This window comes from Heloderma suspectum, chromosome 4, assembly GCF_057233095.1.
Source record: "Heloderma suspectum isolate Gila_16-S chromosome 4, 16-S_ref, whole genome shotgun sequence".
Classification (NCBI taxonomy): Eukaryota; Metazoa; Chordata; class Lepidosauria; order Squamata; family Helodermatidae; genus Heloderma; species Heloderma suspectum.
Window position 1 is genome coordinate 241312453 of NC_139461.1, and position 26228 is coordinate 241338680.

Sequence of the window (26228 nt, forward strand, 5' to 3'; positions counted from 1 at the left end):
TTGCATAATAGGCATGTTAGGGCAACATGAAGCATCCATCTGCTTCTTTGTTAGGACATACAAACATGAGTGTTGGTTCCTTCTTTGCTTCCATTGACAACACAAATTGTGATTAAACTCTATTCCTATAAATATGAGGAATTCAGTGGAACTAAGATATCCTTAAGATTCTCCCAGGCTTGAGGAAACCACTTATCTATTAACAGTTCTTGTGCAGCTAGAATAACATTGAAATGAGCCAATCATGTGGATGAGGCCCAGATGAATGGGGCTCTCCATTGAATTGTCACTCCCCCCCCCCCAACACACACACACTTTACATGGTGCTGATTCAGTGGGAAAAACATGAATGATCACCCCCTGCATATCTGGTTGGGTTAAACATTCTCCCAGCCATGTGGAAGCTGCTTATGAATAAGTGGGGTAGCGGAACATCTAAAGGGTTCCTAACTGTATTTGTAAGGTTAACCGTGGGCAAAGACTAAATAAGACCAGGTATGTATGGCAAGTGCTTTCTATTTCAAGAACTGGAAGAGGTATGAATGAGCTCCCAGAGTATCTTGTCTGTAAACATCTCAGTATAAATACAAAGGGACCTTGATTACATACTTCCTCATCTGTAAAATTGGTCTTTTGTCCATTTAGACCATCACTTCCCAAAGTAGTGCCCTGTTTGTTCTTTCGTTGGAGGTTGGAAGATGTTGCAGCTGCTTGGTCTTCCTACAGAACCGCAAATCATCTTGAGAGTAAATGGATGGAACTGTTAGTGATAAGAGACAGACCCACTATTAATCATGATTGTGTAGACAGAGTGCAATTCAAGGCATGTTAGTCAGCCTTGATCACCCACAAAGAGGATGAGACGTGCACTCAGAAAGGCCTGAAACTTTCAAGTGGCGCTTAACCAAAAATGATTGGAAATTGTAGATACAGAGTCTGTTTCCATATAAAATCTTTGAGGTCAAAGACAACCTTGCAGTGTGATATACAACATCTAGAAGAACCATGCTCTGCTTTCACAGAAAAATCTCTATTTGGACTGTTTGACTGGAGCATTTAGATTGGTCTGTGTTCTGGTCAACGCAGCACCCATATTGATTGCATTGGCTTGTCCTGCTGGCTTGGACTCAAGGGACACACAGAGCCTTTCCCTGGTATAGTTTCACATATTTAGACCATGCAGTGGGGACAATATGGTATATAGCCAGAGACTCCAGACAGGCCAAGAAAAGGGCAAAAGTCCTGATGCTTTTGCAAGGAAGTGTGTGTGTGTGTGTGTGTGTGTTCGTGTGTGTTTGCAGTGGAAGGGAAGCCAGGATAGTGGAGAGCTTTATCCAGGGCTCTTGGAAACCAGTACCAAGTAGCACTGTAAGTGCGCAACAAACATGCATCTCCCAGGAGACAGTTATGTAGTCATGCATGTCAGCTATGTTCAGGGTCTCATGTTGTTGAACTTGTTTGCTTTGTTATATCCGCAAGGCGATGGCAACAATTTACATTCAGAAATAACACCCAAGCAGCAACGTGGAGATGACCTGAGTTAATCTCTTACTGTGGTTTGTTTCCCGGAGCTATCCCTGAGCTACTCCATCCTTGTGTGAGAGCTTGCTTCCTCCAGGCATAAAAGCCCCAGCTTACCCCTCCCTCCCCACACACCTCTGCAAAGCTGAGGAAAGGGGTGGGGAGGGGAGGATTGCTGAGCTGCAAACCAGCCCTCAGTGCAAGCTGAGAACACAAACAAGAGTGAGAAGCTGATGTGAGCTGGGCTACGTGCCAATGAGGCAGAGCTGGAACACAATGTACAGAGCGCGAGGCAGCAAAGGGAACAGCCTGACTCAGCAGCCGGGGAAGTGGGTGTGTTGTGTCGCTAGATAAACCACTCCTGCGGGCTTGTGGTCAGCAGCATCAGTTCTCCTGACACACAAGCTCCAGGCTTCTGAGACTGCAAGGCATAAAGAGAGACATTCATGCGTCCAGCTGTCTGTCCGTCTTTGCTGTCTAGCCTGCTCTTTCCAAGACCCATGGTGCAGCACACAAGATCGCATTCCTAAACCATATATTTCTCTGACTCTGGGTTTCTGCACAGAGACCAGAATTCTAAGCGTCTCACTTTACCCATCTCTAAAATGGGGATCAGACTTACAATGAGAATGCTTGCAGGCGCCACAAGGCTGCTTAAGCAAGGCTATTTGAAATTCACGAATGGGGCAAATATGACACAGTGAATACTCAGCTGTAGTATGAAATCTCCTCATTTCCACTTCTTGGGCATTCAGGAACAACACTGAACAGTTCATTAAAGGTCACTCTTCCTGATGTACCTTTATGACTAATCGTTCACTGTTACAGTTAGGGATGGGCTAAATTCTTGCAGTTTATATCCTTGAATGTAATCTTTCTTTTCTAAATCAGCCTAAAACCTTCAGGACCAAATCCTTACCGTATCTACCCTCACCTTGGGTGTTCCAGAGCAGGGCTGGGCAGACTTACAAGATCTCCCCCCCCCCCTTTTACTAGGTCCAGCAGTTGGAACCTGGTGCAAAGCTGCAGCTTAGGGGCTGGAGCCAAAACCCCACTGCACCCCCATGAGCCATACACTGGGATTAACATGCATATATAAGTACAAATCTACATCTAAGTCATTACTGACCAAATAAAATCCATATTTTACAGGTGAGGTTCACTGAGAGAAAAGCAAATAGCCCAAGACCAGCCATGGCAGAGTATGGTTTGTTTGTTTTTTACTGGCAATTTTGCTTGTGATTGTTAAACAGCTGTGAGACAGAAACCCTTGCTGATCTCGTGCAAATCACTGAGAGATCTACCAGATCTCAGTCTACCTTCTGCCCAGCCCTGTTCCAAAGCAAGCAAGGGGATTGGTACTGGACATACACATCAAACAATTACAGATAGTGTTGCCGTAGGGCATCCTTCCCCAATCTGGCGCCCTCCAGATGTGTTGGACTACAACTCCCCTAATTTCCAGCCAGCATGGCACACATTTGGAGGGCACCACGTTGGGGGAAGCTACCCTGGGGGAATGTTTCAGGTAAAGACTTCAGTTATCCTTCCTGACTCATATGGGAGCTTAGTGTGTATGTGTGAGTTCCTGTCAGGTTGAAGTCACTGGAACAAGGCACTGGCCAATCTCAACTCACCCCAGATCACTTTGAACACAGAATTTAAAATTAGCTGCTAAGCTGCAACTTGTCACATGAGTCCTAAAATTCAGGTGCTCGCCCCTTGATTGGGCATGGGTTCAAATACTTAGTAAATATGACCTCTGTACACATTTGTAGTGCCAGTGAGGCTAGATCATGCAAATATTGCCTACAGAGATTCATGAACCAAGCGCTTAAGAAGAAGAGAAAGTGACTTATTTGTGGCAAATTGTGCGTGCGCGTACACACACACACATGCACAGAGCAACTCCGGCAATTCCTCTCACACACTAAGTATTTCAAGGCCGCTAAGTACTGGAGGAGGTGCTCCGCAGCATGCAGAGCCTATCTATGTCCTCGGCATACCTCCTGGAAGACAAATTGAGTACACACGAACAATGGACAGTTGAAATGGTAGCACAGCCAGGGTTCTTGGGCATCTCAGACTATGGAAACCAATACAGGGCCAACGTTGGGTGTGAGAAATGCTGCAAATAGGGCTGTCAATTTGCCTCAGCAGCCTAGTAAACACCCTTGTATTATTCCTCCTAGTTCAGATTTAATTTGCAGGGCTCAGAGGTTTGGAGTGTTGAACAAGTTTGAAACCTGGCAATGAAATCTTGGTGATCTAGAAATCCTCATTTCACAGCAGTGAGAAAGAGGTGAAAAGGAGCAGATCTGGGGCTTTTTATTCAGTTAGAAAAGCTCAGCAGAAAAAGTAGCCCATTGCTCCTGATTTCTTTCCTTCTCTGTCCCCCTAAACCTCTGTCTTTCACAACAACAGTTCTCGAATATTTTCTTCACTGGATCACTTGAAAATTGCTGGGGGAGGGGGCAGATCCCAGCAGACCACTTAATAAACGTTTTGGGGTTCTACAATCAAAGCACATAGAGAACTCACATGTTAATAACATTTTTCTTCTTCAGTGCCCACAGCATCATCAACACCAGTCCTGTATTATGAAAATCATGGGCTCCAGGCCAGGGCCTTGTTAGCCTGTTCAATAATCTGTCCCTAGTCAAACCAGACTCAATTTCCATCATCAGAAAAAAATTAATCAAGTGCAGGGCCAAGTACAGATATTCTTGACCGTTCTTCAACCTTTCTGCAGACCACCTGAATGAAGCTTGCAGAGCCTCAGTGGTCTGTAGACCACAATTTGAGAACCTTTGTCCTATAGGAAAGCTACATATCCTAGCCAGTGCTGCAACAAAGATATTTGCCTCATTTGTGGTTAGAAACCCCTTCATACGTATCAGGTGATACAAACCACTTACCTGCAGTGTTCACATGTTACAAAAGTCATTGTTTTCTCTGCAGTATATGGTTTAAACCATAAACAACCCACCCATAGATCTCTAAGGTGCTTAAACCATAAGTCCTACTCCTACAAACTGCCATAAACACAATGTGTGAGTGCTCAAGAAGGAATCTCTTGAGATAAACATGATCTCAATGACAAAGGTCATATGCGAACAGCACACCTAGGGAGTGTTATTACCCAGGCCTTAATCATGTAAAGGGTAACAGATATGCAGTTGTCCTGAGAAAGGTGAGAGGTTCATGGCGGTGCTTAGAGCATATCAACCAAAGAAAGAATTTCTGAGAGAATGTGAAAAAGGAAACCATGTGTTCGCGGGACAAAAAGTGAAAAGGGAAGACGAAAAAGGATGACTGGTAGGCTGAAAAAATGAAGTGATGCAGGATGGGAATTGGTGGGCCAGCTGAGGAAAGAGCATGTTGTGTTGCATGAGTCCAAGAGCTGTGATGGGCAGGCAGCAAAGGGAAAGGCAAGAGGTGCAGCGTGATGGATAAGAGGTCTCTGGATGAGGCACACAGCTTGCCAGGCAAGGTTAGATGAAGAAACAACAAAGGCTTGAATGGGAGGGAAGAAAGTGAAATGAGCATTCAAGGACAGGGAAAGAAAGGGTTAGGGTAGAGCAACCTTCCTCAACCTGGGGCCCTCCAGGTGTGTTATACTACAACTTCCATCATCTCTAGTGAGCCTTGTTGGAGATGGTTGTTGTTGTAGTACAACACATCTGGAGGGTGCCATGCTGGGGAAGGTTGAGCTGGAGGATGAGAGTAGGTATCATCCAGCTCTGGTTTTTCTTTCTGACAGCTGCATGAGGAGTTGACATTCAGCAGTGGCTATTTTTCCCAGTATGCAGATGCTCTGGTGGGATATGCTTTGCCTGCTGGATTTCTGCCTGTCATGTGATGTTGAAGTCATAGGAACCATTACAGGAAGAAGAAGGAGGAGGAGGAGGAGGAGGAGGGTGATGCTAAATTTCAGTGATCTCTTACAGAGGACCGTGTAGAAAGAATAAAACAGAAAAGTCTGTGCAGATGAACATGACCCTGTTTGAACACATGCTTAGCATGTGCAGGCGTTCCTTCCAACAAGTAGGCATTGCAAGAGGATTTATTTGTAAGATTTAGATCCATAGTTCCTTCTTTTTCAAGAGCATGTGTATCATTCAGGGGATCTGGGAAGAATGTCCTGGATTGATAGCTCCCAGCCTCTTGCTTCATATGCACTAAAACAGTGCTAATGGCAATAGCGTTTTCCTGTCATCCAGAAATAACAAAATGGCTTGCAGAGAAGGCAGATGTAATTAAACCCATTGTACAGCTAGATAAGAGGAATCGGGAGAGGCTGACCTAAAGCCACCCTTAGATCAATAGCTGTGCTGGAAATGGAACCTATGCAGCACCTCTTCTCTGACAATCAGCCTTCCCCAACCTGGGGCCCTGAAGGTGTTTTGAATTACATCTCCCATCATCCCCAACCATTCATCATACCAGCTGGAGCTGATGGGAGTTGTGGTCCAAAACTCTGGAGGGCACCAGGTCAGGCAAGGTAACACCATGTCACCACCACTAGACAAAGATGTCTGCAACAGAACCACAATGCCCATGAGCCCGTCTGGTTCGGATATGGCCCTTGTGGTTTTACTTTCATGCTGTGTGGGGGCCTGGAATGCTCACCAAAGATTGCTGCGAAAGCTGATTCATCCCAAGGCAGTGGGACCCCATTTTACAGGGAAATTCTTTCTGCACACACATACCAGAGATGCTCTCTTTCCTTCCACCCCACCAAGGCTAAGTGGTGGTGCTTCATGTTCTCTCCCATGGCCCCGGCTAGCACTCTCTGTCCACAGGAATGTGCCAGGGATGGGGAATGATCCTCCCCTGCAGAGCTGTGGGAATGGCTGGCAGCCTCCTCTAAGCAGAAATCACCAGATTTCAAGGTGTGTGGGGGGGAGACAGCTGCCTGTAGGGAACTTCAGACTTAGCCACCCCTCTCAAGACACTGTTCACAAGACCTGTGATCCTTGCAAAGTTTGGGCACAGAATCATTTGGGAGGAATAGGAAGTTTGTTCCTGCTTATGTCAATGGCAAAGTTCTCATTGACTTTGGCAAGCAGGATCAGGCCCCTGTGGGGAATGACTCGGGCTTTGTTTATTTAAAGTTTATTTCAGGTCACATTAGCCTTCTGTTCTGCAAAACCCTCTAATTATTCCTAATATTGTAGGCTAGCTCTATGAACAGTTTAGCTTCCGGTCTGCTGTGAAGTTTGAGAAATGTATACAAAAGTTATAAACGGGCAGTTGAGTAGTTCCCCCATGCTATTCTCTCTTTCCAGCTGATGATGTACCAACACTAAGCATCATTTACCTCCTTCCAAAACATTTCCATCTACTTAAATCTGCCAAAATGGGCCACAAAATCCCAGACTTGCATGACCCAGGCTCTTTCCCATATCTTTCTAGGATATTTATATAAATCCCCAGTCTGCAACATCTAATAAGGTAATAAATAATAAACATTATCTAAGGTATAAATAATAAACATTATTATTTATTATATTTATAAATAATATTTATTATTTATTACCTTTCTAAATTGCATACTCCACCTAGAAGGTGCCTAGGGGGACATACTATGAAAATATAAAAACCTTTCATAAAACTAAGAAACAGTGGAACAAAAACCATTCCATATAATAAAATTTGAAAGTGGCCTTAAAATGGAAATTGAAGAGCATTGTATTACACAGTATTAAAAGCCTGACAGAATGGAACGTTCTTTATTGCCCATCTAAAGCAAAACAAAGAAGGAGCTAATCTCACCTCTTTCGAGAGGAAGTTCTGCAATCAGGGTGCTGCTGCCGAAAAGGCCCCATCTTGAGTACACACCAACCTAGCCTCTCTAGGTGGTGGGACATATAGTAGGGCTTTCAGTGATGATCATAAAGTACAGGCAGGTTCATATGGATTATCCTTTCTCCTAGGACATAAGTGTGGGAACAACAGTGCTCTTGAAAGAAATGGCACTTAGCATTAATCCCAACCCCTTCCACTCTGAGCATAAAAACCAGTGGGGCTGATTCTATGGTCACTGCCAAATAGTTTTAGCTCCATTTTGCAGCCCTGGTGTGTTACTCCTGACGTACAACAGGGCAACACATGAGGTCCAGGTCTAGCAAGTGAAAATGACAGCATCAGTCCATCATGTTTCAAATGAAGTGGTTTAAATAGATGAGGGAGTCATGACTCTACAGTGGTGCATAATGAGTGTGTTTCTCCCCCCTCCCCCACTGCCCTTTGCTCACTCTGCAGGAGCTAATGAGAAACGGTTTTCTATATAGGCAAGACCAGAGGGGGAAGTGAGGGGCAAGCACGCTTCCTTAGACAAGTAGGTTACTTCTCCAGCCACCCTCCACTACTGCAACCTAAGCGCGCTTTCTTGAAAGTTAACTCCATCACAATCCACAGGGGCTTACTTCAGAGGAAATATGCTTCTGAAGAGAGCGTTAGTATAACACCTTCCCCCACAACCACAAATACATTTTACTCCTTCTACGCCCTCCTTCAACCCTCCCTCCCCCAGTTTTCTAGTTTTGGATACTCAGGATTAGACATATTAAGGCGGTCTGATTTCCCAAACTCCTGATGTTTGCCCCATGAATATGGGGCCAATGGCTGGGCAAAGGCTCAGTGAGTCCCCTTCTAGGGTAGTTTTCCGCAGTCTCGTGGCCTCCAGATGTTTTGGACCACAACTTCCAGCATTCCTGACCGTTAGCCTCGCTGGCCAGGGCTGATGGGAATGGAAGTGCAAAACATTTGGAAGCCCCCCCCCCCCCCCGGTTGGGGAAGGCTATTCTATGGTTAAAAAATCCCCGATGTCTCCCTCGAAGTGAAGCCAGCTCTTGCCAGATGGCTGTGCTTATCCCTGTGTGCTATCAGTGAATCCACGTCATCCTCTCCCCAGCCTTGTTACCCAGGAACAGCCAACCTGTGGAGAAAAACCAGGGTCAGAAGGAGGGGCCAAAGGAAAAGAGACAACACAACCCCCGGGGCCAGGCAACAGGAAGGCGTGTCTCTTTCCACTGGAAATGTCAGAGGGGGAAGAAGAAGAAGGGGGGAAGAGTCACGCTTTGCCTCTAAGCCACCTAATAAACCACATGCTGGTGGCTGCCCAGGTGCCTCTCCTGCCGGACAGGCCTCTTCAGGAAACCCCCTCAGAAAAGTAGGCTGAGCTGCTAGTTTATGATGACAGGCCCTGGAGTTTGCATTTCACTTCTGGGATGAGCAATGCCACAGGCTCTAGAAGGGAGCGGGGGAGGGGGAGCAGCGGCAGGCAGCAGGAGCAACAGCAGCAGAGCTGATGTTGTTGTCTGCGCACAGAGCTGTGCAGGAGTAGTGGCAGAGCAGGGGTTAAAAAGGTGAAGGCCACAAGCCTGAGAGTGAGGAACAGAAAGAGAGATGGGGGAGAGTGTGTGTGTGTGTGAGAAAGAGCTGGCAAGCGAACAGAACATCCTGTACCCTTGAGCATTAAAAAGGCCCTGTAAGGGAGGAGGGGGAAGGAAGGCGGGAGCTGCCTTGGGGGAGTAGCTGCACAGAAGGAGTGTGAGATCTTGGTGTGTGTGTGTGTGTGTGTTCTTGAGAGCAAGATCACTGCGGGGCAGCAGGCGAGGTGGAAACAGCAGATGGGGCAATGACCCACACAAAGTCAGCCTCCACCATCATCCACCATCATGCTGCAGCTAGAATCATAGAATCATAGAATAGTAGGGTTGGAAGGGGCCTACAAGACAGTCGAGTCCAACCCGCTGCTCAATGCAGGAATCCAAGTCAGAGCATCCCTGACAAGTGGCTGTCCAGCTTCATGTTGAATGCCTCCACTGTGGGAGAGCCCACCACCTCCCTAGGGAATTGGTTCCATTGTCGTATTGCTCTAACAGTCAGGACGTTTCTCCTGATGTTCAGCCGGAATCTGGCTTCCTGTAACTTGAGCCTATTATTCCGTGTCCTGCACTCTGGGATGATCGAGAAGAGATCCTGGCCTTCTCTCTGGGACAACCTTTCAAGTACTTGAGGAGTGCTGTCCTATCTCCCCTCAGTCTTCTCTTCTCAAGGCTAAACATGCCCAGTTCGTTCAGTCTCTCCTCATAGGGCTTTGTTTCCAGTCCCCTGATCATCTTCGTTGCCCTCCTCTGAACCCTCCCCAGCTTGTCTGCATCCTTCTTAAAGTGTGGTGCCCAGAACTGGACACAGTACTCCAGATGAGGCCTAACCAGTGCTGAGTAGAGGGGAACTAGTACTTCCCGGGATTTTGAATCTATGCTTCTATTAATGCAGCCGAAAAAGAGCATTTGCCTTTTTTGCAGCCACATCACATTGTTGGCTCATACTCAGCTTGTGATCTACAACAATTCCAAGATCCTTCTCGCTTGTTGAGCCAAGTATCACCCATCTTGTAACTGTGCATTTGGTTTCTTTTTCCTAGGTGCGGAACTTGGCATTTATCCCTATTAAATGTCATTCTGTGGTTGTCTGCCCAGTGCTCCAGCCTATCAAGATCACTTTGAATTTTGTTTCTGTCTCCCAAGTATTTGCTATCCCACCCAATTTTGTGTCTCTGCAAATTTGATCAGCATTCCCTGCACCTCCTCCTCCAAGTCATTAATGAAAATGTTGAAGAGCACTGGGCCCAGGACTGAGCCCTGCGGTATCCCGCTCATTACCTCCCCCCAGTTTGAGAAGATCCCATTGATAAGCACTCTTTGAGTCTGATCCTGTAGGCAACTGTGGATCCACCTGATAGTTGTTTCATCTAGCCCACTTTGAGCTAGTTTGCTAATCAGGATATCATGGGGCACTTTGTTGAAAGCTTTGCTGAAGTCAAGGTATATGATGTCCACAGCATTCCCACAGTCCACAAGGGAGGTTACCTGATCAAAAAATGAGATCAGATTCATCTGGCAGGATTTGTTCTTGACAAATCCATGTTGGCTTCAAGTAATCACTGCATTGTTTTCAAGGGGCTTGCAGAATGATCGCTTTATAATCTGCTCCAGAATTCTCCCAGGGATTGATGTCAGACTGACTGGTCTGTAGTTTCCAGGTTCCTCCTTTTTGCCCTTTTTGAAGATAGGGACAACATTAGCCCTCCTCTAATCATCTGGCACTTCATCTGTCCTCCATGATTTCTCAAAGATAATAGACAGTGGTTCTGAGAGTTCTTTTGCCAGTTCCTTTATTACTCTAGGATGCAGTTCATCTGGCCCTGGAGATTTGAACTCATTCAAAGTAATTAGGTGTTCCTTGACCATAGAGAAAAGGCGTTCCAGAAATGGGAGTCTTGCTTGGAACTTGATGTGTGTGCATGTGCGTGTGTGGTGGTGGTGGTGGTGTTTGCATGTCTCCACACATGGAGAGTCGTGGGGATCCACGAGGAGCAACTGCTGGAGGCTATTGGGATAAATCGCTATTGCTTAGGGCTGTCCTCCAACTTAAGAAACCTGTAGCTGATTAATCATATGAGTTTTAATTGATTAAATCTGCAAACATTTGCATGTGACTAAACATAAGTTTTGAGAAAGGAGTGTGGAAAGCACATGTTTTAGTGTATGTCAGCCTTCCTCAAACTAGTACTTTCCAGATGCGTTGGACTGCAACTCCCATAATTCCCAGCCAACATGGCCAAGAGCACTAGGTTGGGGAAGGCTGGTGTATTTATATGTTGCTGCAGGCCTCATCTTAGGAGAAGCATTTCATCCTGTGTGACAGTGAAGGCGGAATGGTGGCTGCCATCTGCAGTTTTTACAATACTTAGATTAAAAATAAAAAATGTAAACAAACAAATACAAAAATATATGTTGCCCAATCAAGCAGGGATGCTTTTTTAGTCAATTAAAAAGCTTTAAATGGAGTCACCTAGCCAATTAAGAACTTGAGAGGAGCCATGCTAGATCAGACCAAGGGTCCATCCAGTTTAGCATTCTGTCCACACAGTGGCCAACCACTCTTGACCGGGAACCCACAAGCAGGACACGAGTGCAACAGCACCCTCCTGCCCATGTCCCCCAACAACTGGTGCACATAGGCATCCTGCCTCTGATACTGGAAGTAGTGTATACTGTATAGGTGCCTTAATCCATGCAAAGTTATAACTGTAGTATTAATGACTATTATATAGCAAAAAATAGTAAGGTCAACCCGAGAACTTTACGTCTTATCCTCAGAGGTGGCATCAGGGCAGGACTTTGGGGCAGAAGAATGAGCAGGAGAGCCCTTAAGCACAGCATGGCTCTCTCCCCAGTGAAGTATCTACAACAGTGCAGGCTGGTGGCTCTGATGTCAGTGAGGTAGTGAACCTGCTCCAGGTTTCAGGCAGAACCAGGCAGAACTCTAAAGGAGCTATCCAAGCTGTGGAATAGCACCGGTAAAGTTCTGCCTGGTTCTGACTAAAACCTGGAGTGGATTCAATGCCCCACTGACATTGCAGCCGGCAGCCTCCACTGATCTACATTATGCATTAAGAAACACACGCACACACCCGCGTGCATAAAACCATTAAGTTTACAGTCTAAAATGACCTAACTGCACCACTGCTTATCACGAATCTCTCTGTAATCGTAAGCACCATTTCACAGGGATGCTATTTCCGGCAGTCATCAAGTGCCAGCTGCACGAGTCCTTTGAAACCCAGTGGGGAAATCCTTACAAAATGCAGTAGAACACATGACAGTGCATTCTGCCAAACACACTGATTAAGCCAAGAATATACACACCTACACACACACACACACACACACACACACGCTAATGAGAACCTTAGCAATGGCCGCATTAAGAAATGGACAGAAATTATTTATTTATTTATTACATTTATATCCCGCCTTTTTTCCTCTTGCAAGGAACCCAAGGTGGCGTGCATAATCCTCCTCCTCTCTGTTTTATCCTCACAACGACTACCCTGTGAGGTAGGCTGGGCTGAGAGTCTGTGACTGGCCCAAAATCACCCAGTGAGCTTCCATGGCTGAGTGGGGACTAGAACCCAGATCTCCCGGCTCCCAGTCTAACACTCTCACCACTACACCAATGCTGCTAAATAATCAACCCTTGATAAAAGGCAACGACTGATTTAGGGATGTTACCAAGAACAATAACAAAGATGGTTGAAGTAGTGTCCTGCAGTGGTAATACAATGGTGGATATTGAAAAATGAATGTGTGGATTCAGGTCGTTATAATGTGGATGTGAAAAACGAATGTGTGGATTCGTGCAAGCAAAATTCTATGCGCACAAGTTATTTTTTTTATCCCCAGTAAGTTGTTCTGGATCAGGAAGGGTCAAGTTGCATGGGTCACAGAGTTGTGTTTGGATTATGGCCTGATCACACTGCTTCTTAGCTCCAACACGACTCCCTGCGAAGCCAAAAAACTAAGGATTTGGGTGAATGTGCAATAACTCCCAAGGGTAACTTCACATGTTACATGTCTCTGTTATGGAAAGCACTTCAGTATTGGAAAAAGTGTGAGTCCCATATGTGGATCGTCACATTTCCTACAGCTTTGAGTATGACTTGCCATGTAAATTATTTTAGTCATGGAAGTGTTCTGGCAAGTCACTTCTGTGACTAAAAATATTGAAGTTTTTTTTTTCTTTTAACAAATGGTTGCCTCTGAGGAAGTTTGGCAATATATAGATCTTTCTTGCCAATAGTCACAAGCTGTGGTTCTTAAGTTTTTAGTGGGGTCAGAAAGCCTGCATTGTAAAAACTGGCTTAAGATATCAGCAAATATTTGTAAATGGTTAGAAACATGTTGATTTCATTATCAAGAAAAGTTTCTGGAAAAACCTTGGAAGCTAAAAGGCTAATTGTGCATGTCTTGGTAATGAAAGAATTATTCTATTCTATGAAAGGGAACAACAACAAAATGTTACAGTGTGAAGTGCTGCTGTTCAAGATTCCAGCCACTCCACTCCATTTGCCCTCTCTCCCATTTTTTAAAATCCCTTTCCCTGTTAGTCAGCATTCCATGGCTATTGAGCATGACCAATCTTCATTGGGCTGTTTTGGGGATCCCGCCACCACCACCTTTAGGGTTTTTTTTCCCCTTAAGATTTTATGTACTTCTGCAACCCTTGGAATTCCCCCAAGCCTGCTGATACCTCCCTCTTGTGCATGGGTGATGTTGTTCGGCTACATAAGCAAAGACACTCACAGCCTGAACAATGGAAATAGAGGGAACTATTCTATTCGATTCGATTCGATTCGATTTGATTCTACTGCTGTGTCTCATAGGAGGTTTCCTCCCCCACCTCTGATCTTGTGTTGTTTTTTTTCCTACTTCCTTTTGAGCTTCAGAGGCTGCTAAGCTGAGGGCAACTCATGAAACAGACAAGAGGATTTAACATAACAAAAGGGAAGTGGTTTTTCCATATACCACACCATTTAAACATCTGTCTATACAACTTCTCACTCATCCTTTCCCGCCCATGTTCACTAACATGCATGGGGTAAGGTGGATAGTTTATTTGATCTGATTGACTAGGCACCATGTCTTTATAAAGTCAGAGATGGACAGAAGGAAAGCCATAGGGATGGGTATGCGGGTGTAGGGGGTGAGAGGAGAGAGACTAGGTTTTGCAAGCAAAAGAAGACTCCTTGGGCTAGCCTTTACTGCTACTCATGAGTGCAGTAGGTGAAGGGTTAGCTGTAACACATCATAATGAGGCTTACTTCAGGGATAGGATATGCTCATATATCACACAGCTGATCCTCATATGTCCACTGCCCATATACATAATTGGGAGGAACGACTCTAGGTCTAGTGCAGACTGCACAGTCCCTGTTGGGTTCCCACTGTTGGGTTGGGTTCCCACTGTTGGGTTCCCACTGTGGGTTCCCACTGTGAATATTGGAGTGACATACTGAGGGGTATCTGCTCTTCTAGGGACATACACAATCCCACTTATTTTCCTTCTTTCTTTCTTTCTTTCTTTCTTTCTTATGTTATAAACCACCTTTCATCCAGGAAAAGGATAACAGGGTGGTATCCACAAAAATAAAATATTCAATACAATAAATTTAATACAATAAAAACAACCGAAAACTTAAATATCAATACAGTAACATTGAGAGGCATCACAATTATTTCAACCAGCTAACAATATAAATTTTAAATTCTAAAATGCCTGGGAAAATAAAAAGGGTTTAACTTGTCACTGAAAAGAGTGTGGTGCTGGTGCCAGGTATTCCAAAGTCAGGATGCCACCCCAGAGAAGACCCTCTCTTTTGTAGATGAATGATGTACTTCTCTGATAGATGGAAAAACAGAGAAGGGCCCCATCTGATGATGTTAATGCATAGGCAGATGGATAGCGGAGGAAGCGCTTCTTCAGATATTTGGGCCCCAAGACATTTAGGACTTTAAAGATAAGCACCAGCACCTTGAATTGGGCTCAGTAGTGAATAGGTAGCCTGTATAGGTCCTTCAGAACTGATGTAATATGGATCCACCTAAGTCAACTAGTTAGAATTCTAGCAGCCAAATTCTATACTAGCTGGAGCTTCTGAACTGCTTTCAAGGGCAGCTCCATGTATAATACATTACAGTAATTCAACTTAGAGGTTACCAGAGCATGGATCACTGCAGCCAAGCTATCCCTATTTAGGAAAGGCTGGAACTGATGGACTAGCCAAAGCTATTAAAAGGTGCTCTGAGCCACCAAGACCACTTGGGCCTCAAGTGACAATGTCAGATCCAAGCTCCACGCTGTGTACCTGTTCCTTCAAGAAGAATGCAGCCCCATCCAGAACAGGTAAAACACCAACTTCCCAGACCCAGGAACCACCTACAAACAGTGCCCCTAGATTTAGATTCAGTTTTTTGGCCTTTATCCAGCCCATTACTGAGTCCAGACAATGGTTAGCATCTCCACAGCCTCACCTGACCCTGATAACAGATGACACTTCACTCCAAATCCCCCGATGATCTCACCCAGCAGCTTAATATAGATGGAATCTTATGGGACTGTGTAGCTCAAATGCCACAGATTCAAGCAGAATTCTTCCAATGCTGCTTCTGCAATTAACCCTGTAAGTAGGAGAGGCAGCACAATATCACTGTGGCCCTCAAGCCCAAGCCCAACCCAGAGTCAGTCTAACAAGACACCATACAGCAGGAGGGTGCTATTGCACTCATGTCTTGCTTGTGGGTCTCCTGTTGACAGCTGGTTGGCCACTGTGTGAACAGAATGTTGCACTAGGTGGACCCTTGGCCTGATCCAGCATGGCTCTTCATATGTTCTTATGTTCATAGTCAATGGTATCCAAAACTGCAGGGAGATTAAGGAGAATCAAGAGAGTTAAATTCTCCGTTCCTCTTCTGACAAAGGTGACCAAGGTGACCAAGGCTATCTCCCTGCCAAATCCCAGCCTAAACCCATACTGAAATGGGTCTAGATATTCCTTTTAATCCAACAGCACTTGGAATTGGACTGCCACCACCTTTTTGAGGACCTTACTCCAAAAGTGGATATTTGTGACTGGGTGTTAGTTGCTGCAGTCTTCCTGGTCCAGTGAAGGTTGTGTGTTACAGCAGAGGTGGGCAGAATGTAGATCTCCAGATGTTTTCAACTTCAACTCCCAGAAATCCCTGCCAGCATGGCCAATTGTCAGGAATTCTGGGAGTTGAAGTCTAAAACATCTGGAGATCTGGCCATCACTGTGCTACAGTATCCAACTAAGAGCATGAAGATTTGCTCTGCAGAGATGCTTGGAAAACGCAACCACGGCAAGTCTGGGATCGGAAGTGTGAGCTTCGGTAACCAGCCCCTCCTTTCGGGCTGACCAGGAGGATACATGTATCTGGAAGTGCTGCATTCTTCATTCAGAAAGCTAGAGGTCCCCTGCCCATCTCACGGGTTTTGCTGCCCTCTTCTGGGGCCTGCCAGATGTTTTTCAAGGCAGCCAAGGGCATGGCTAATGTCTACTACTTGCCCTGAGAACCTGTCCTGAGCAACTCCGACTGCCTGCGAATGAATGGAATCCCTTTAGGATGCAACCTTAAGCCCACTGGCTAGGGAGTAGGTCCCAATGATTGGACTCAACCATTTTAAAATTGAAACTCTCAGACTACAAGAGTTGTTTAACAAGCCTGGGTGAAAAGAAAGGTCTTCACCAGTGCTGAAAAGACTTCTGGGGTCATGGAAGGCAAACCTCTCTGAGAAGGCTGTTCCATAACTGGGGTGTCACTACCAGAAAGTAGTGGTGCAGCTAGGTAATTTTAGGCCCTGGACTTGGTGGTCTTTTGTGCCCCACTTTAGATGGCCATGTGTATGACTGCAGTTGTGAAGCACACCACAAAGATTTCTCTTCCTCCCCCTCCCCTCACACTAAGTGCTTCTACATTCCTGATAAGTTGGCCCAGAGGGTGGAGGCGGGACTGTTTACCAACCCTGATTAAAAAAAAGAAATACTCTGAGCATGTGCAATGCCATATTTTAAGCTTGCTTAAATCATAGCACAATGGGGACTATAGGAATAAAATGGAGTTTGCTTTTACTGCCCTGGTGCTCAACATGCTCGTGTGGGAATAAGCATGATTTGGCTGTAGAAAAAGGATAATACATTTTTAAAATGATAAAATGGGCACCTGTGCATCTTATATACATGCGTAGCTGGCACTCTCGACTATGAAATGTCTTTAGAAATAAGAAGAAAGACTACTACAGCAAGCAGCGTCTGCCCCAGGGGGCTTATGGTGTTTGACTAATATCACCAAGTGGGGGAGGGGGAGCACCCACCCCCAGAAGTCTTACTCCTCATATGCTCTGATGGTGATGTGCCACAGTTGTCATGATGGGCTCAGGTGACATCACAAACCATGCAATTTGCAGTCTAGTATTTCAAAAGGGCTGCCTGTGGTCAGTTCTCAATCAATTTGCCTGAGGGCTTGAGGCAAGGTGATGAAATACTACGAGTTGATAACTAGAAAAAATGTGGTAAATGGAGCTATCGGCGCATCGGCCATCTATCTGGTGTCCAAGACTCTCCTAGCAATGCTCAGAAGTCCCCCCTTCAACCTGGAGTCAAGCAGCTTAGACAGTGAGTCGTGTGGGATAGAAGGAGATGGTGAAGCACTCTCACTATATGTGTGTTATTGTCATTCAGAAGGGCCATGGAAATGGAACACATCACTTGATTTTCTTTGTTATCGGCCGTTCACCCAAATTATTGTGTGGATAATGATAATGCCCTTTTGCATTTCTGTGGTCATTGCCCATGTTTGGCACTTTTTCCTATGCTCCTGTAAACTCACCCTGGCTGGGTCCTAATTTTTATTCAGTTTAGAATGCTGTTGCTAAAGCAATTGTTCTCTTCCATTTGTATGATGCTTTCTGCCCCCTCTGAACCAATATCAAGAGAGATGGAGTGAAAGGAAAAAGAAAGCTGAAGAGCCCAGAAGAGGTTGGCTGGCTGGGAATGCATCTTCTTAGGCCAGGGGGTCACTGGCTGAAAAAGGCCTATTTGAGTTTGACAAGCAACAGGGCCATGTAGGATTGTTACAGACTGGGAGAGGGAATAACTTTTTTCTTCCTGGTGGACCCCTTCTTTACATGGGTTTTCTCCTCCCAAGGAATTACTGATAGGCTGCCACCAGTCGGGATGAACCCAGCCTAACTGCTTGTGGAGTTTCTGAGCCCTATTGACAAGGACCCCTTCCTTCAGCCAAGCCTTTGCAAAGAATAAAAAGAAAGGAGATTTGGATTTTCTTGCCCCAAACCCAGACACACAGAACTTAATAAAACCTTGTGAATTTTTTTTAAAAAAAAACATCAGTGGGAAGGCTCCCAAGGAGTAAGCAAACTCTTACTTTTGTGGGGGATCTGAATTCAGTAAAAGCCCCTTAGAAAAGACTGCTTGATGTCTTGTTCAATCATGCAGTAGCCTCCATTTCTGATGTCAGTGGTCTAGCCAGCAAATAAAAAAAATTACTTGGTGGCTGGACTGACTTTCCTAACAATTCTAACTTACATCTCAAATAGACCAGCTAGTTTGAACCAGTTAGCCTAATCAGAGAAGAAGCCTAAGGTTTTGGATGTGCATTGGGAAAGAAAAAGATGAGAAAAGCCGTCATGGTGCCAATTTACCAGATGCTCTAAGAGGCACTGTTGAGCTATATGAGAATATAGGAGGTTTGTCAAAAGGATGTATGAAGAGGGAGTGCAAGAAACATTGCGGGTGGGATGGGGATGCCAAAATGCTTCAGGCCTATGCTGCTATCAAAGCATTGCTATCCATTTTACCCTAGGCACACTTTTTAAAAATCCTCCAGGAATTTACATTGGCCAGCAAGGCAATTATGCCAGGTTGGAGCAATTTCCAGTGTTAGTCTGTTGCAGCAAAAACAACAAAGAATCTTGTGGCACCATAACCTTATGGCAGAAGTTTTCATGGACTAGAGTCTCTCCTAAGCTGGCAGATGTGTGTATACACACACACACACACACACACACACACAGGTTTTATCCTAGAACAACTGCTTGAAGCATCTCACATGAGCATTTTTCTGGGGATTGGTTGTCCTCTCACAGCATATCAATCCCAGGCATGCCGTTTGCAAACTTGTGCTATACCCCTACGTACCTGCACTATTTTCCCAGTCTCAAATGTCCCTTCACAATAACTTTTTACAGCTTCCATTGTGCTGATGCAGAAGGACAAGGAAGGCCTGGTGCAAAAATGTCAGCAAGTGGTACTAGAATCCCTGTGATCACAGTTTGGTGGGTATTTCACTTTTGAATGATTTCTTCTAGGACATCCTGTTGAGTATTATCCAATTCCATCTGTCAGAGCAAAAGTTCCTGGAGAACTCAGGCGGCTCCTGCAGTCCCTCACTCCAAACCTAGATGCCACCTCCAAGAGGGCAACGCTTAATACCATCACACAATGTATCCATCTGAAGGAATCAGAGGTGAGAGTCCATAGAATGTGATGTGGAAGATCAAGACTGATGCAACTGAGTGCAGTCTGGAAGCTCAAATCTTAAGGCTCTTCTTTAGCCTGCCCATGCTGCTCCACTAGTGATAAGTGGGACTTAGTCCCCAGGCCCTTAACACTTGTTCTGGAAAAGGGTGTGTGTGTGTGGGAGAAAGAGAGAGAGTCCACAAAGACAAGACAAATGTTTCTACTGGAATGGATTTCAGGTGACACTTTGCACGGAGAAAAACTAGGCAGGTGTTTCAGCAGAAATGGAAAGGTCCATGCAGGACAGAGGTTTCAGAGCTGGGAGTCTACAGCTGAACTGGCCATTCTGAGACAACTGGACTTGGGCTGGATTTGGAGCACGTGTCAGAGTGATCTTTTCAGACTGCTTTGTTCCTCCATGCTGACAAGTATATTTGATCCAGCAAGGATTTGTCAGTTCAGAAAGCCCACATGTAGGCTGCTGGGGTTTGCCATTTGGTGAGTTCCCATGTCTAATGTTAGTCAAGTTAATAACTTTTGTTTGAAAACAAACGAACAAAGAAGCCAACTTATAAGTGCAACTGTCCCTTCCCCATTGCTAATGGTGGACTGTTAAAGAGCCTCCTGTTCTTCTGAGGTCCTTTACCTGCTTTCCTTAGCCACCAATGGAAGCCCCAGGCATACATGGAGCTCTGGATTGTGGCAGCTGATGTGGAATGAGGGTGCACAATAAACGATGCTGTCTTTCTACTTCAGTGTACTCAGGCAGGATATGTAGGGAATCCAGACTGGATTAAGCTCACCAAATTTTAACCCCAGCACCTTGAATCCAAAAGGCTCATTGCTACTATCCTAGCATAGATTTACCTCCAGGGATGCTTCCAGACAGAGGAGTCCTGGTGCTAACCATCAGAAGGCACTGGGCAGCTATTCCATCTTCTTTAATTTTCCGCAGTAAGAAAAAAGATGGAAGGAGCAGTAGGAAAGCACAGGAGGGTTACATGGGGAGCATGGCAATATCTGGACACATACACATAACATTCTTCAAACAAGGCAGGGCGATGGCATGTTAAAAGCCTCGTCTGGTCACACCCGAGGTTATTAGGGAACACCCAGCCACAGTAGAACAGGAATAACCCTGGGATGGATGTGATGTCTGAGCATTCCTTCTGAGTGAAATGCTCAGGAGCCTTTTGCAGCTCAACTCTCTGTTCCCTCTACTCTTTTTTAGACTTAGGCACTAACCACATGGTAAGCACCAATGTGCATATCCAATGCTGTTCAAAAAGAAAAGAAAAGCCACTCCAAGTTAGAGAGTGGGAGAGGGAACATGTAAGCCTCTTCTGCACCAACCATTTCCCTGCTTCAAATTGCCCCCTCTGGTGTCTATTCAGCCTGCTTGGCTTCAAATACATGTTTGACCAATGCATAAGTCAGCAACAGTGTTGCCTCTCAGGAGGTGCCATCCACTTATGGGTTAGAGTCCATGGGCACTTTTATCATGCAATTGCCCAGCCCTATTCATGGAATTTTATGGGGGTGGGGTCCAGATGACATATTTTCCCATTTGTAACTCTCCTGTGCTTTCACACTACAACTGCTTTTTTTTCTTCCCACAAAAAAATCCATTAAGAAGGAAAAGACAGAATAGTTGTACAATGGCGTTTGATGGGTAGTGCTAGGGGGCATCCAGCTGCAAGGCCCCAGCTGCCAGTGGAATAACTTACCTTTCCATTTTTGTGTTTGAATCTTAAGACATCGTAGATTGTGTTAGAATAGAGCCATGACGGGGAATGTGTGCCCCCCCAGATGTTGTTGGACTGCAGCTCCCATCAGCTGTAGCCAGCATAGCCAATGGTCAGGAATGATGGGAGTTGCACTACAGTAACATCTGGAGGACCACACTTTCCCCATCCCTGTGCTAGAGAGTGTGGTTGATAAAGGTCTCGCTTTTGCCTGGCATTTATTGAAGTAAAATACAGATATGCCATCACTGCACATCTGGCCACCTTGAGCACAATCATTTTGGTGGAAAGGCAGGATAGAAATACAATAAAAGAAGAGGCACAAAATCTGAAATCCCATTGTGAAATCTAATTGACACACAGTGTCCACAGAGACAATCAGTGCCCCCCAGATGTTTTGGACTACAACTCCCATAATCCATGACCACCTGTCATGTTGGTTGGGACTCATGGGAGTTGTAATCCAAAACATCTGGAGAACACCAGGTTGCCTCCCCCTGATTGGTGGCATCTCTTATTGGTTGTGTAGCTCAGCATACTTGCAAAATGTGTTATGTGAATATGAAATCTATGCTGTATTCCAATTTGGGTGACTTGTGTTTTAGTTCAGCCCTATTCCTATTTAATTATCTGTTTCTTGCTTTCCAGGCAAATGCGTGTACCAATGATGATATAAAATTGGTGGCATCATTCCTGGATGATAGGGATACAGTCACCCAAACTGAGGCGTTACATGCCCTCAAAGCCTTCACTGTCATCTGGAGGTTTAAAATAAAAATCCAGGTAACCACTTACAGAAGCTGTGTATAAACCCCTAATTCTAATGTGTGTAAGTTCTAGCAGTGGCTCTTTTACTAAGGCTTCAAGTAACATTTATTCACAATGAAGAAAACCCGCATTCAAGGGTTTCGACAGCTGTCACACACCATCCACAAGGCTTTCTACCTCAGCATACTTTTAATTTTAATGTGGTCTGTTTGATCTCTGCTGATGATTTTATGCTGTTCCTTTGCTGCTTTTATGGTGCAATCTCATGCATGTTTAGACAGAATAAGTCCTACAACTCCCAGCATCCCTCAACCAGCTGTGTGTGTCATTTTTAATATATTTGTTTTTGTGCTTTTACTGATTTATTTTATTTCTTTTTGTAAGACACCCTGTGAATTGATTTTGGAGGGCAGGGGTAAAAAAGAGCTATAATAAATAATATAAATATGTACTGGGGGCAAAAAGATGCAATGCCCTACCTCTGTATGGAGGCATAGTTTCCTTCACAGGGCAAATAGCTTCAGGTAGCTAGGGGAGGTGGGATGGCCCAGGGAAAGGACTAAACCCTTGTTCCCCAATTGTGCAATCCCAATCTATCCCCTCCAGTGGCTTTTAAAATAAAATTAAAATCAGCAGGAGTTCCTGCTCACAGATCTCCTTCATCATATTTTACGGTATTATTTCTCTCATCCTTCCCTTGCAAAATGTAATATATTTTGGATAACAACCTTTTTTATCTATTTGAAATGGTAATCTTCTCAAATGGTGAAAAGGACTGTTCATGTCTACCTGTCTGAAAATCATTTGAATGTAACTCCTAATGTGCAAATATTGATAAAATGGTAACTGGGGTGTCCTTGTACTAATACTAATTGAGTGTATGACATTATAACTCCCTGAGAAATAAAATCCCCAAGTCTACAGATACCTCCGTTAAGCAGGTTAAAAAATTCACCTTTCTTTCTAGCTCTCTAAACCCCAGTCCTGTTTATCACAGATGTTGATAAAGACATATCAGGGGCCAAAAATTCAAGTCCAAATTTTGTGGCAAGGGAACCCAAAGACTTAGTTCAGAACAAATAGTAAGAATTTTGGTATTTTTGCTTATTTACACAATTTATTCTGGCTGCAGTATTTAATTCCCTGCAAAATATGGAATGTTTTGCAAGGACAAGGACAGCAGAGAGTGAGGAAGGAAGAGAATGGGGTGTATGTATGTGTGGGATGGGACGTTAATAGTGGTGGGCCATTAACAAGAATGAGCTAGTATGAGGTGGAACAATACAATACCACTCCCTGGCTATGGAAGCCCACAGTGCTGGCTCCAGGTATTGGGGCTCATGTGCAAGGTACTTTCAGCGGCCTCTTGCCCCAATGAAGCCACCTTCCCACTGCCATTGTTACCAGCTGCTATTACTCCTCCTCTCTCTCGTCATTTCTACCACTTGCTTGCTTGACAGGGAGACAGCCAGTGAGCCAGTCGGCAGGGGCATCTACTGCTCCTCCATCTCACCACCACTATTGTCTGGGCCAGAGCAAGAGGCAGGTGAACAAGAGGTTGCAATGATGTGGAAGAAGAGCAGCTCCAGAAGGCTCTTGTCAGTGGGTCACTGTTGGGATGTGGGCCTTCACGAGCTGCCCGACCGTGCCTACCCTCGGCACTGAGCCTGGAAGCCCCCTTCTGGCCACCATGGAAATGACTCCGTTTGGTTGCTTAGCTGCGTTTAGAGTGTCAGACTAGGACTTGGAAATCCCCGGTCAACCATGAAGCTCACTGGGTGTCCTTGGGCCACTCACTATCTCTCAGCCTAACCTGCCTCACAGGATTGTTTTGAGGATAAAATGGGGGCGAACCCTGAGCTCCTCAGAGGACACGTGGGATATATATGTACTTGATCATAGCCCCAAAACTTTCTGAAGCCATGAAGCTTGCTGAGCTGCTCTGCCAGCATCTGCATCAGCCTGATTATCAAGAAGGAGATGTTCTGAGCCTCACATCTTCCTGAAAGCCACACGCCTTGACCTTGAAGCCACACCCCTTCACTTTGAAGCCTTGGCCCATAATTCTGAATATATATGGAATGGGCTGTGATTGCTTCGTGGTGGCAAAAAAATGCATGTGATGCCTGTGCTCTGAGACATGCCCTGTTGCAGGAGTGGGCAGACATCAGGCTCGTGGGGTCTGCTTCATTTTTTTTTACTAGCCCGGAGGTCCACCAACTGGAGTCTGCAACAGACATACACTTAACATTAAAGAATTCTGAGCCCAGGAATTTGCTCTGAGTTCTAGAATGGAATGGAATTCACAGCCTTTCCAAGCTAAAACCCACTCCTGTTTGTCCCAAGCTTTCTTCCTTTCAGCAGCATAATTTAGAGTGGCGGTGCTGGTGAGAGTCATTTAATTGCTGCTATTGTTAAAAGGAATTGAGTCAGAAATCCTTCCTGATCTACAGCAAATCACCCAGAGATCTACCCTCTGCCCATTCCTGCTCTATTGCTTCCCATGATTCAGAGCAGAATTCAAGAGCAGGTGCAGGGGCTGATTCCTGGTCTAGTTAGTGCCCTGATCTCCTGTTCAAAGTATTCTCCTGAAGGGCAGGATAGAAATAATTAAATTACCAAAATAAAACCCTGCTTTGTTTTCCTGTGCAGGAATATGTCCCCAAGATTGTTGAGCTGGTGACCAGCAACTGGAATGCCAATATGCAGGCTGCTGGGTTGAGGCTGCTGAACGGATTGAATATACCAGATCAGACTAACCCACTGCTGAAAAGGCTGCTACCAAACTTCATGGATATTCTGTTCATGGCAAATACTTTGGCCAAGGTACAAAATCACACAGGCAGGAAGGCGGGAGCCTCTTCTTCCTTCTCACTGTTATTTGGTACAGGGCGAGCCTGGAGCAGAGCAGAAGTGCAGCTTCTGTAAACTGTCCAGAGAGCTTTGGCTAAGGGTGCCATATAGAAATGTAAATACTACTACTACTACTACTACTACTACTAATTTCACACCACAGTCCCTACAAATAGACACACATAACAATTGTTTGATTTCTCCCTAAGTGAATCACTGTTTATTACAAGTCAGATCTGTAAGAAAAATGTGCAATGCGGAGTGCAGCAGTTTATGATGCTCTCCCATTCCATTTCCCCTCTCCCACCCCTGTTTATATCCCCCTCCCCCCCCCCCGCCCACCAAGCAGGTCAATCAGCCTTCTCTGGTCATGGAGCACACTCAGTCCTCAATTAATAGAGGGGTTTAAAATACGCACGCACACACACACACACACACACACACTTCTGCAAACCTTCGGCTTCCCGTAAGCCTACGGTTCCCACTGTTCTCTGTGTTGATGCTGCTGTTTTGGCTACATAAGCAATGACATTCATAGTCTGAACATTAGAAATAGAGGGACCAAGTGGCAACTGCAACAAAATGTTGGAGTGTGGAGTGCTCCTGTTCCAGGGCCCTTTTCCAAGGTACTCCGCTCCATTCCCCCAGCCTGGCTTTCCATTCCCCCTCCCAACAGTCAGTCAGCATTCCACGCCCAGTCGTCACTGGGCTGTGTTTTGAGGGGAGGGGATTCCCCCACACACACACCTCAGGTTTTTCTCCGCCTCATTCTTCTCATCCTTGTCCTCATCCTCTTTTTTCTGCAAACCTTGGTTTCCCCTAAGCTTACTGAAACCTCCCTCTTGAGTGTAGGTGGTGACATTTTAGCTTCATAAGCAACGGCACTCACATCTTGGACACTGGAAATAGAGGGAATGCTTATTAGAACTATTAAAATGTATACACCCACCCTTCAATTAAATTATCAGGGCAGCTTTGGAGAGCTGCTGTCAGTCAGTAAAAAGCGCTGGATAAACCAATGATCTGATGCAATATAAGGCAGCTTTGTTATGTTCATATTTTTGGTTAAAAAAAATCACTTCACTCTCTCTGGGCTTTCTATTCCCTGAACCTGCCAGCAAGAGCAGATTATCTGTAATATAATGAGAAAAATATCACTATCACCTCTAAAATCGGAGTTGCATTTTTTATTCGTGCTCAACAATCCATTGAATAACATGCAGCTTGACTGCTTGCTTCCAGAAGTTGAAAGGACTAGTTGATCCGGCAAAAAGAAATAATCTTACTTGCTCACTGTTCCTCATCTGTTTGCCACAGAGTGTTTTCTTCTTCTTCCTGCTAGCAGACCTTGAGGTTTTGCTTTCACTGCTGAAGATTCTAGAGCAGCCTTCTCTAACCTGGCGCTCTCCGGATATGTTAGAATATAGCTC

At 45.1% G+C, this 26228-nt stretch overlaps 1 protein-coding gene across 1 annotated transcript in view; it reads left to right on the forward strand.

Moving 5' to 3' along the window:
* Nucleotides 1-26228, forward strand: part of LOC146348367 (armadillo repeat-containing protein 12-like) — a 67200-nt gene that overhangs the window by 38255 nt on the left and 2717 nt on the right. The window contains exons 2-4 of the mRNA XM_084852943.1: nucleotides 19282-19439; nucleotides 21826-21960; nucleotides 24598-24771. Of these exons, the coding sequence (XP_084709069.1) occupies nucleotides 24649-24771 (123 nt within the window). The 5' untranslated portion in view covers nucleotides 19282-19439; nucleotides 21826-21960; nucleotides 24598-24648. The remainder of the gene's footprint in view (nucleotides 1-19281; nucleotides 19440-21825; nucleotides 21961-24597; nucleotides 24772-26228) is intronic.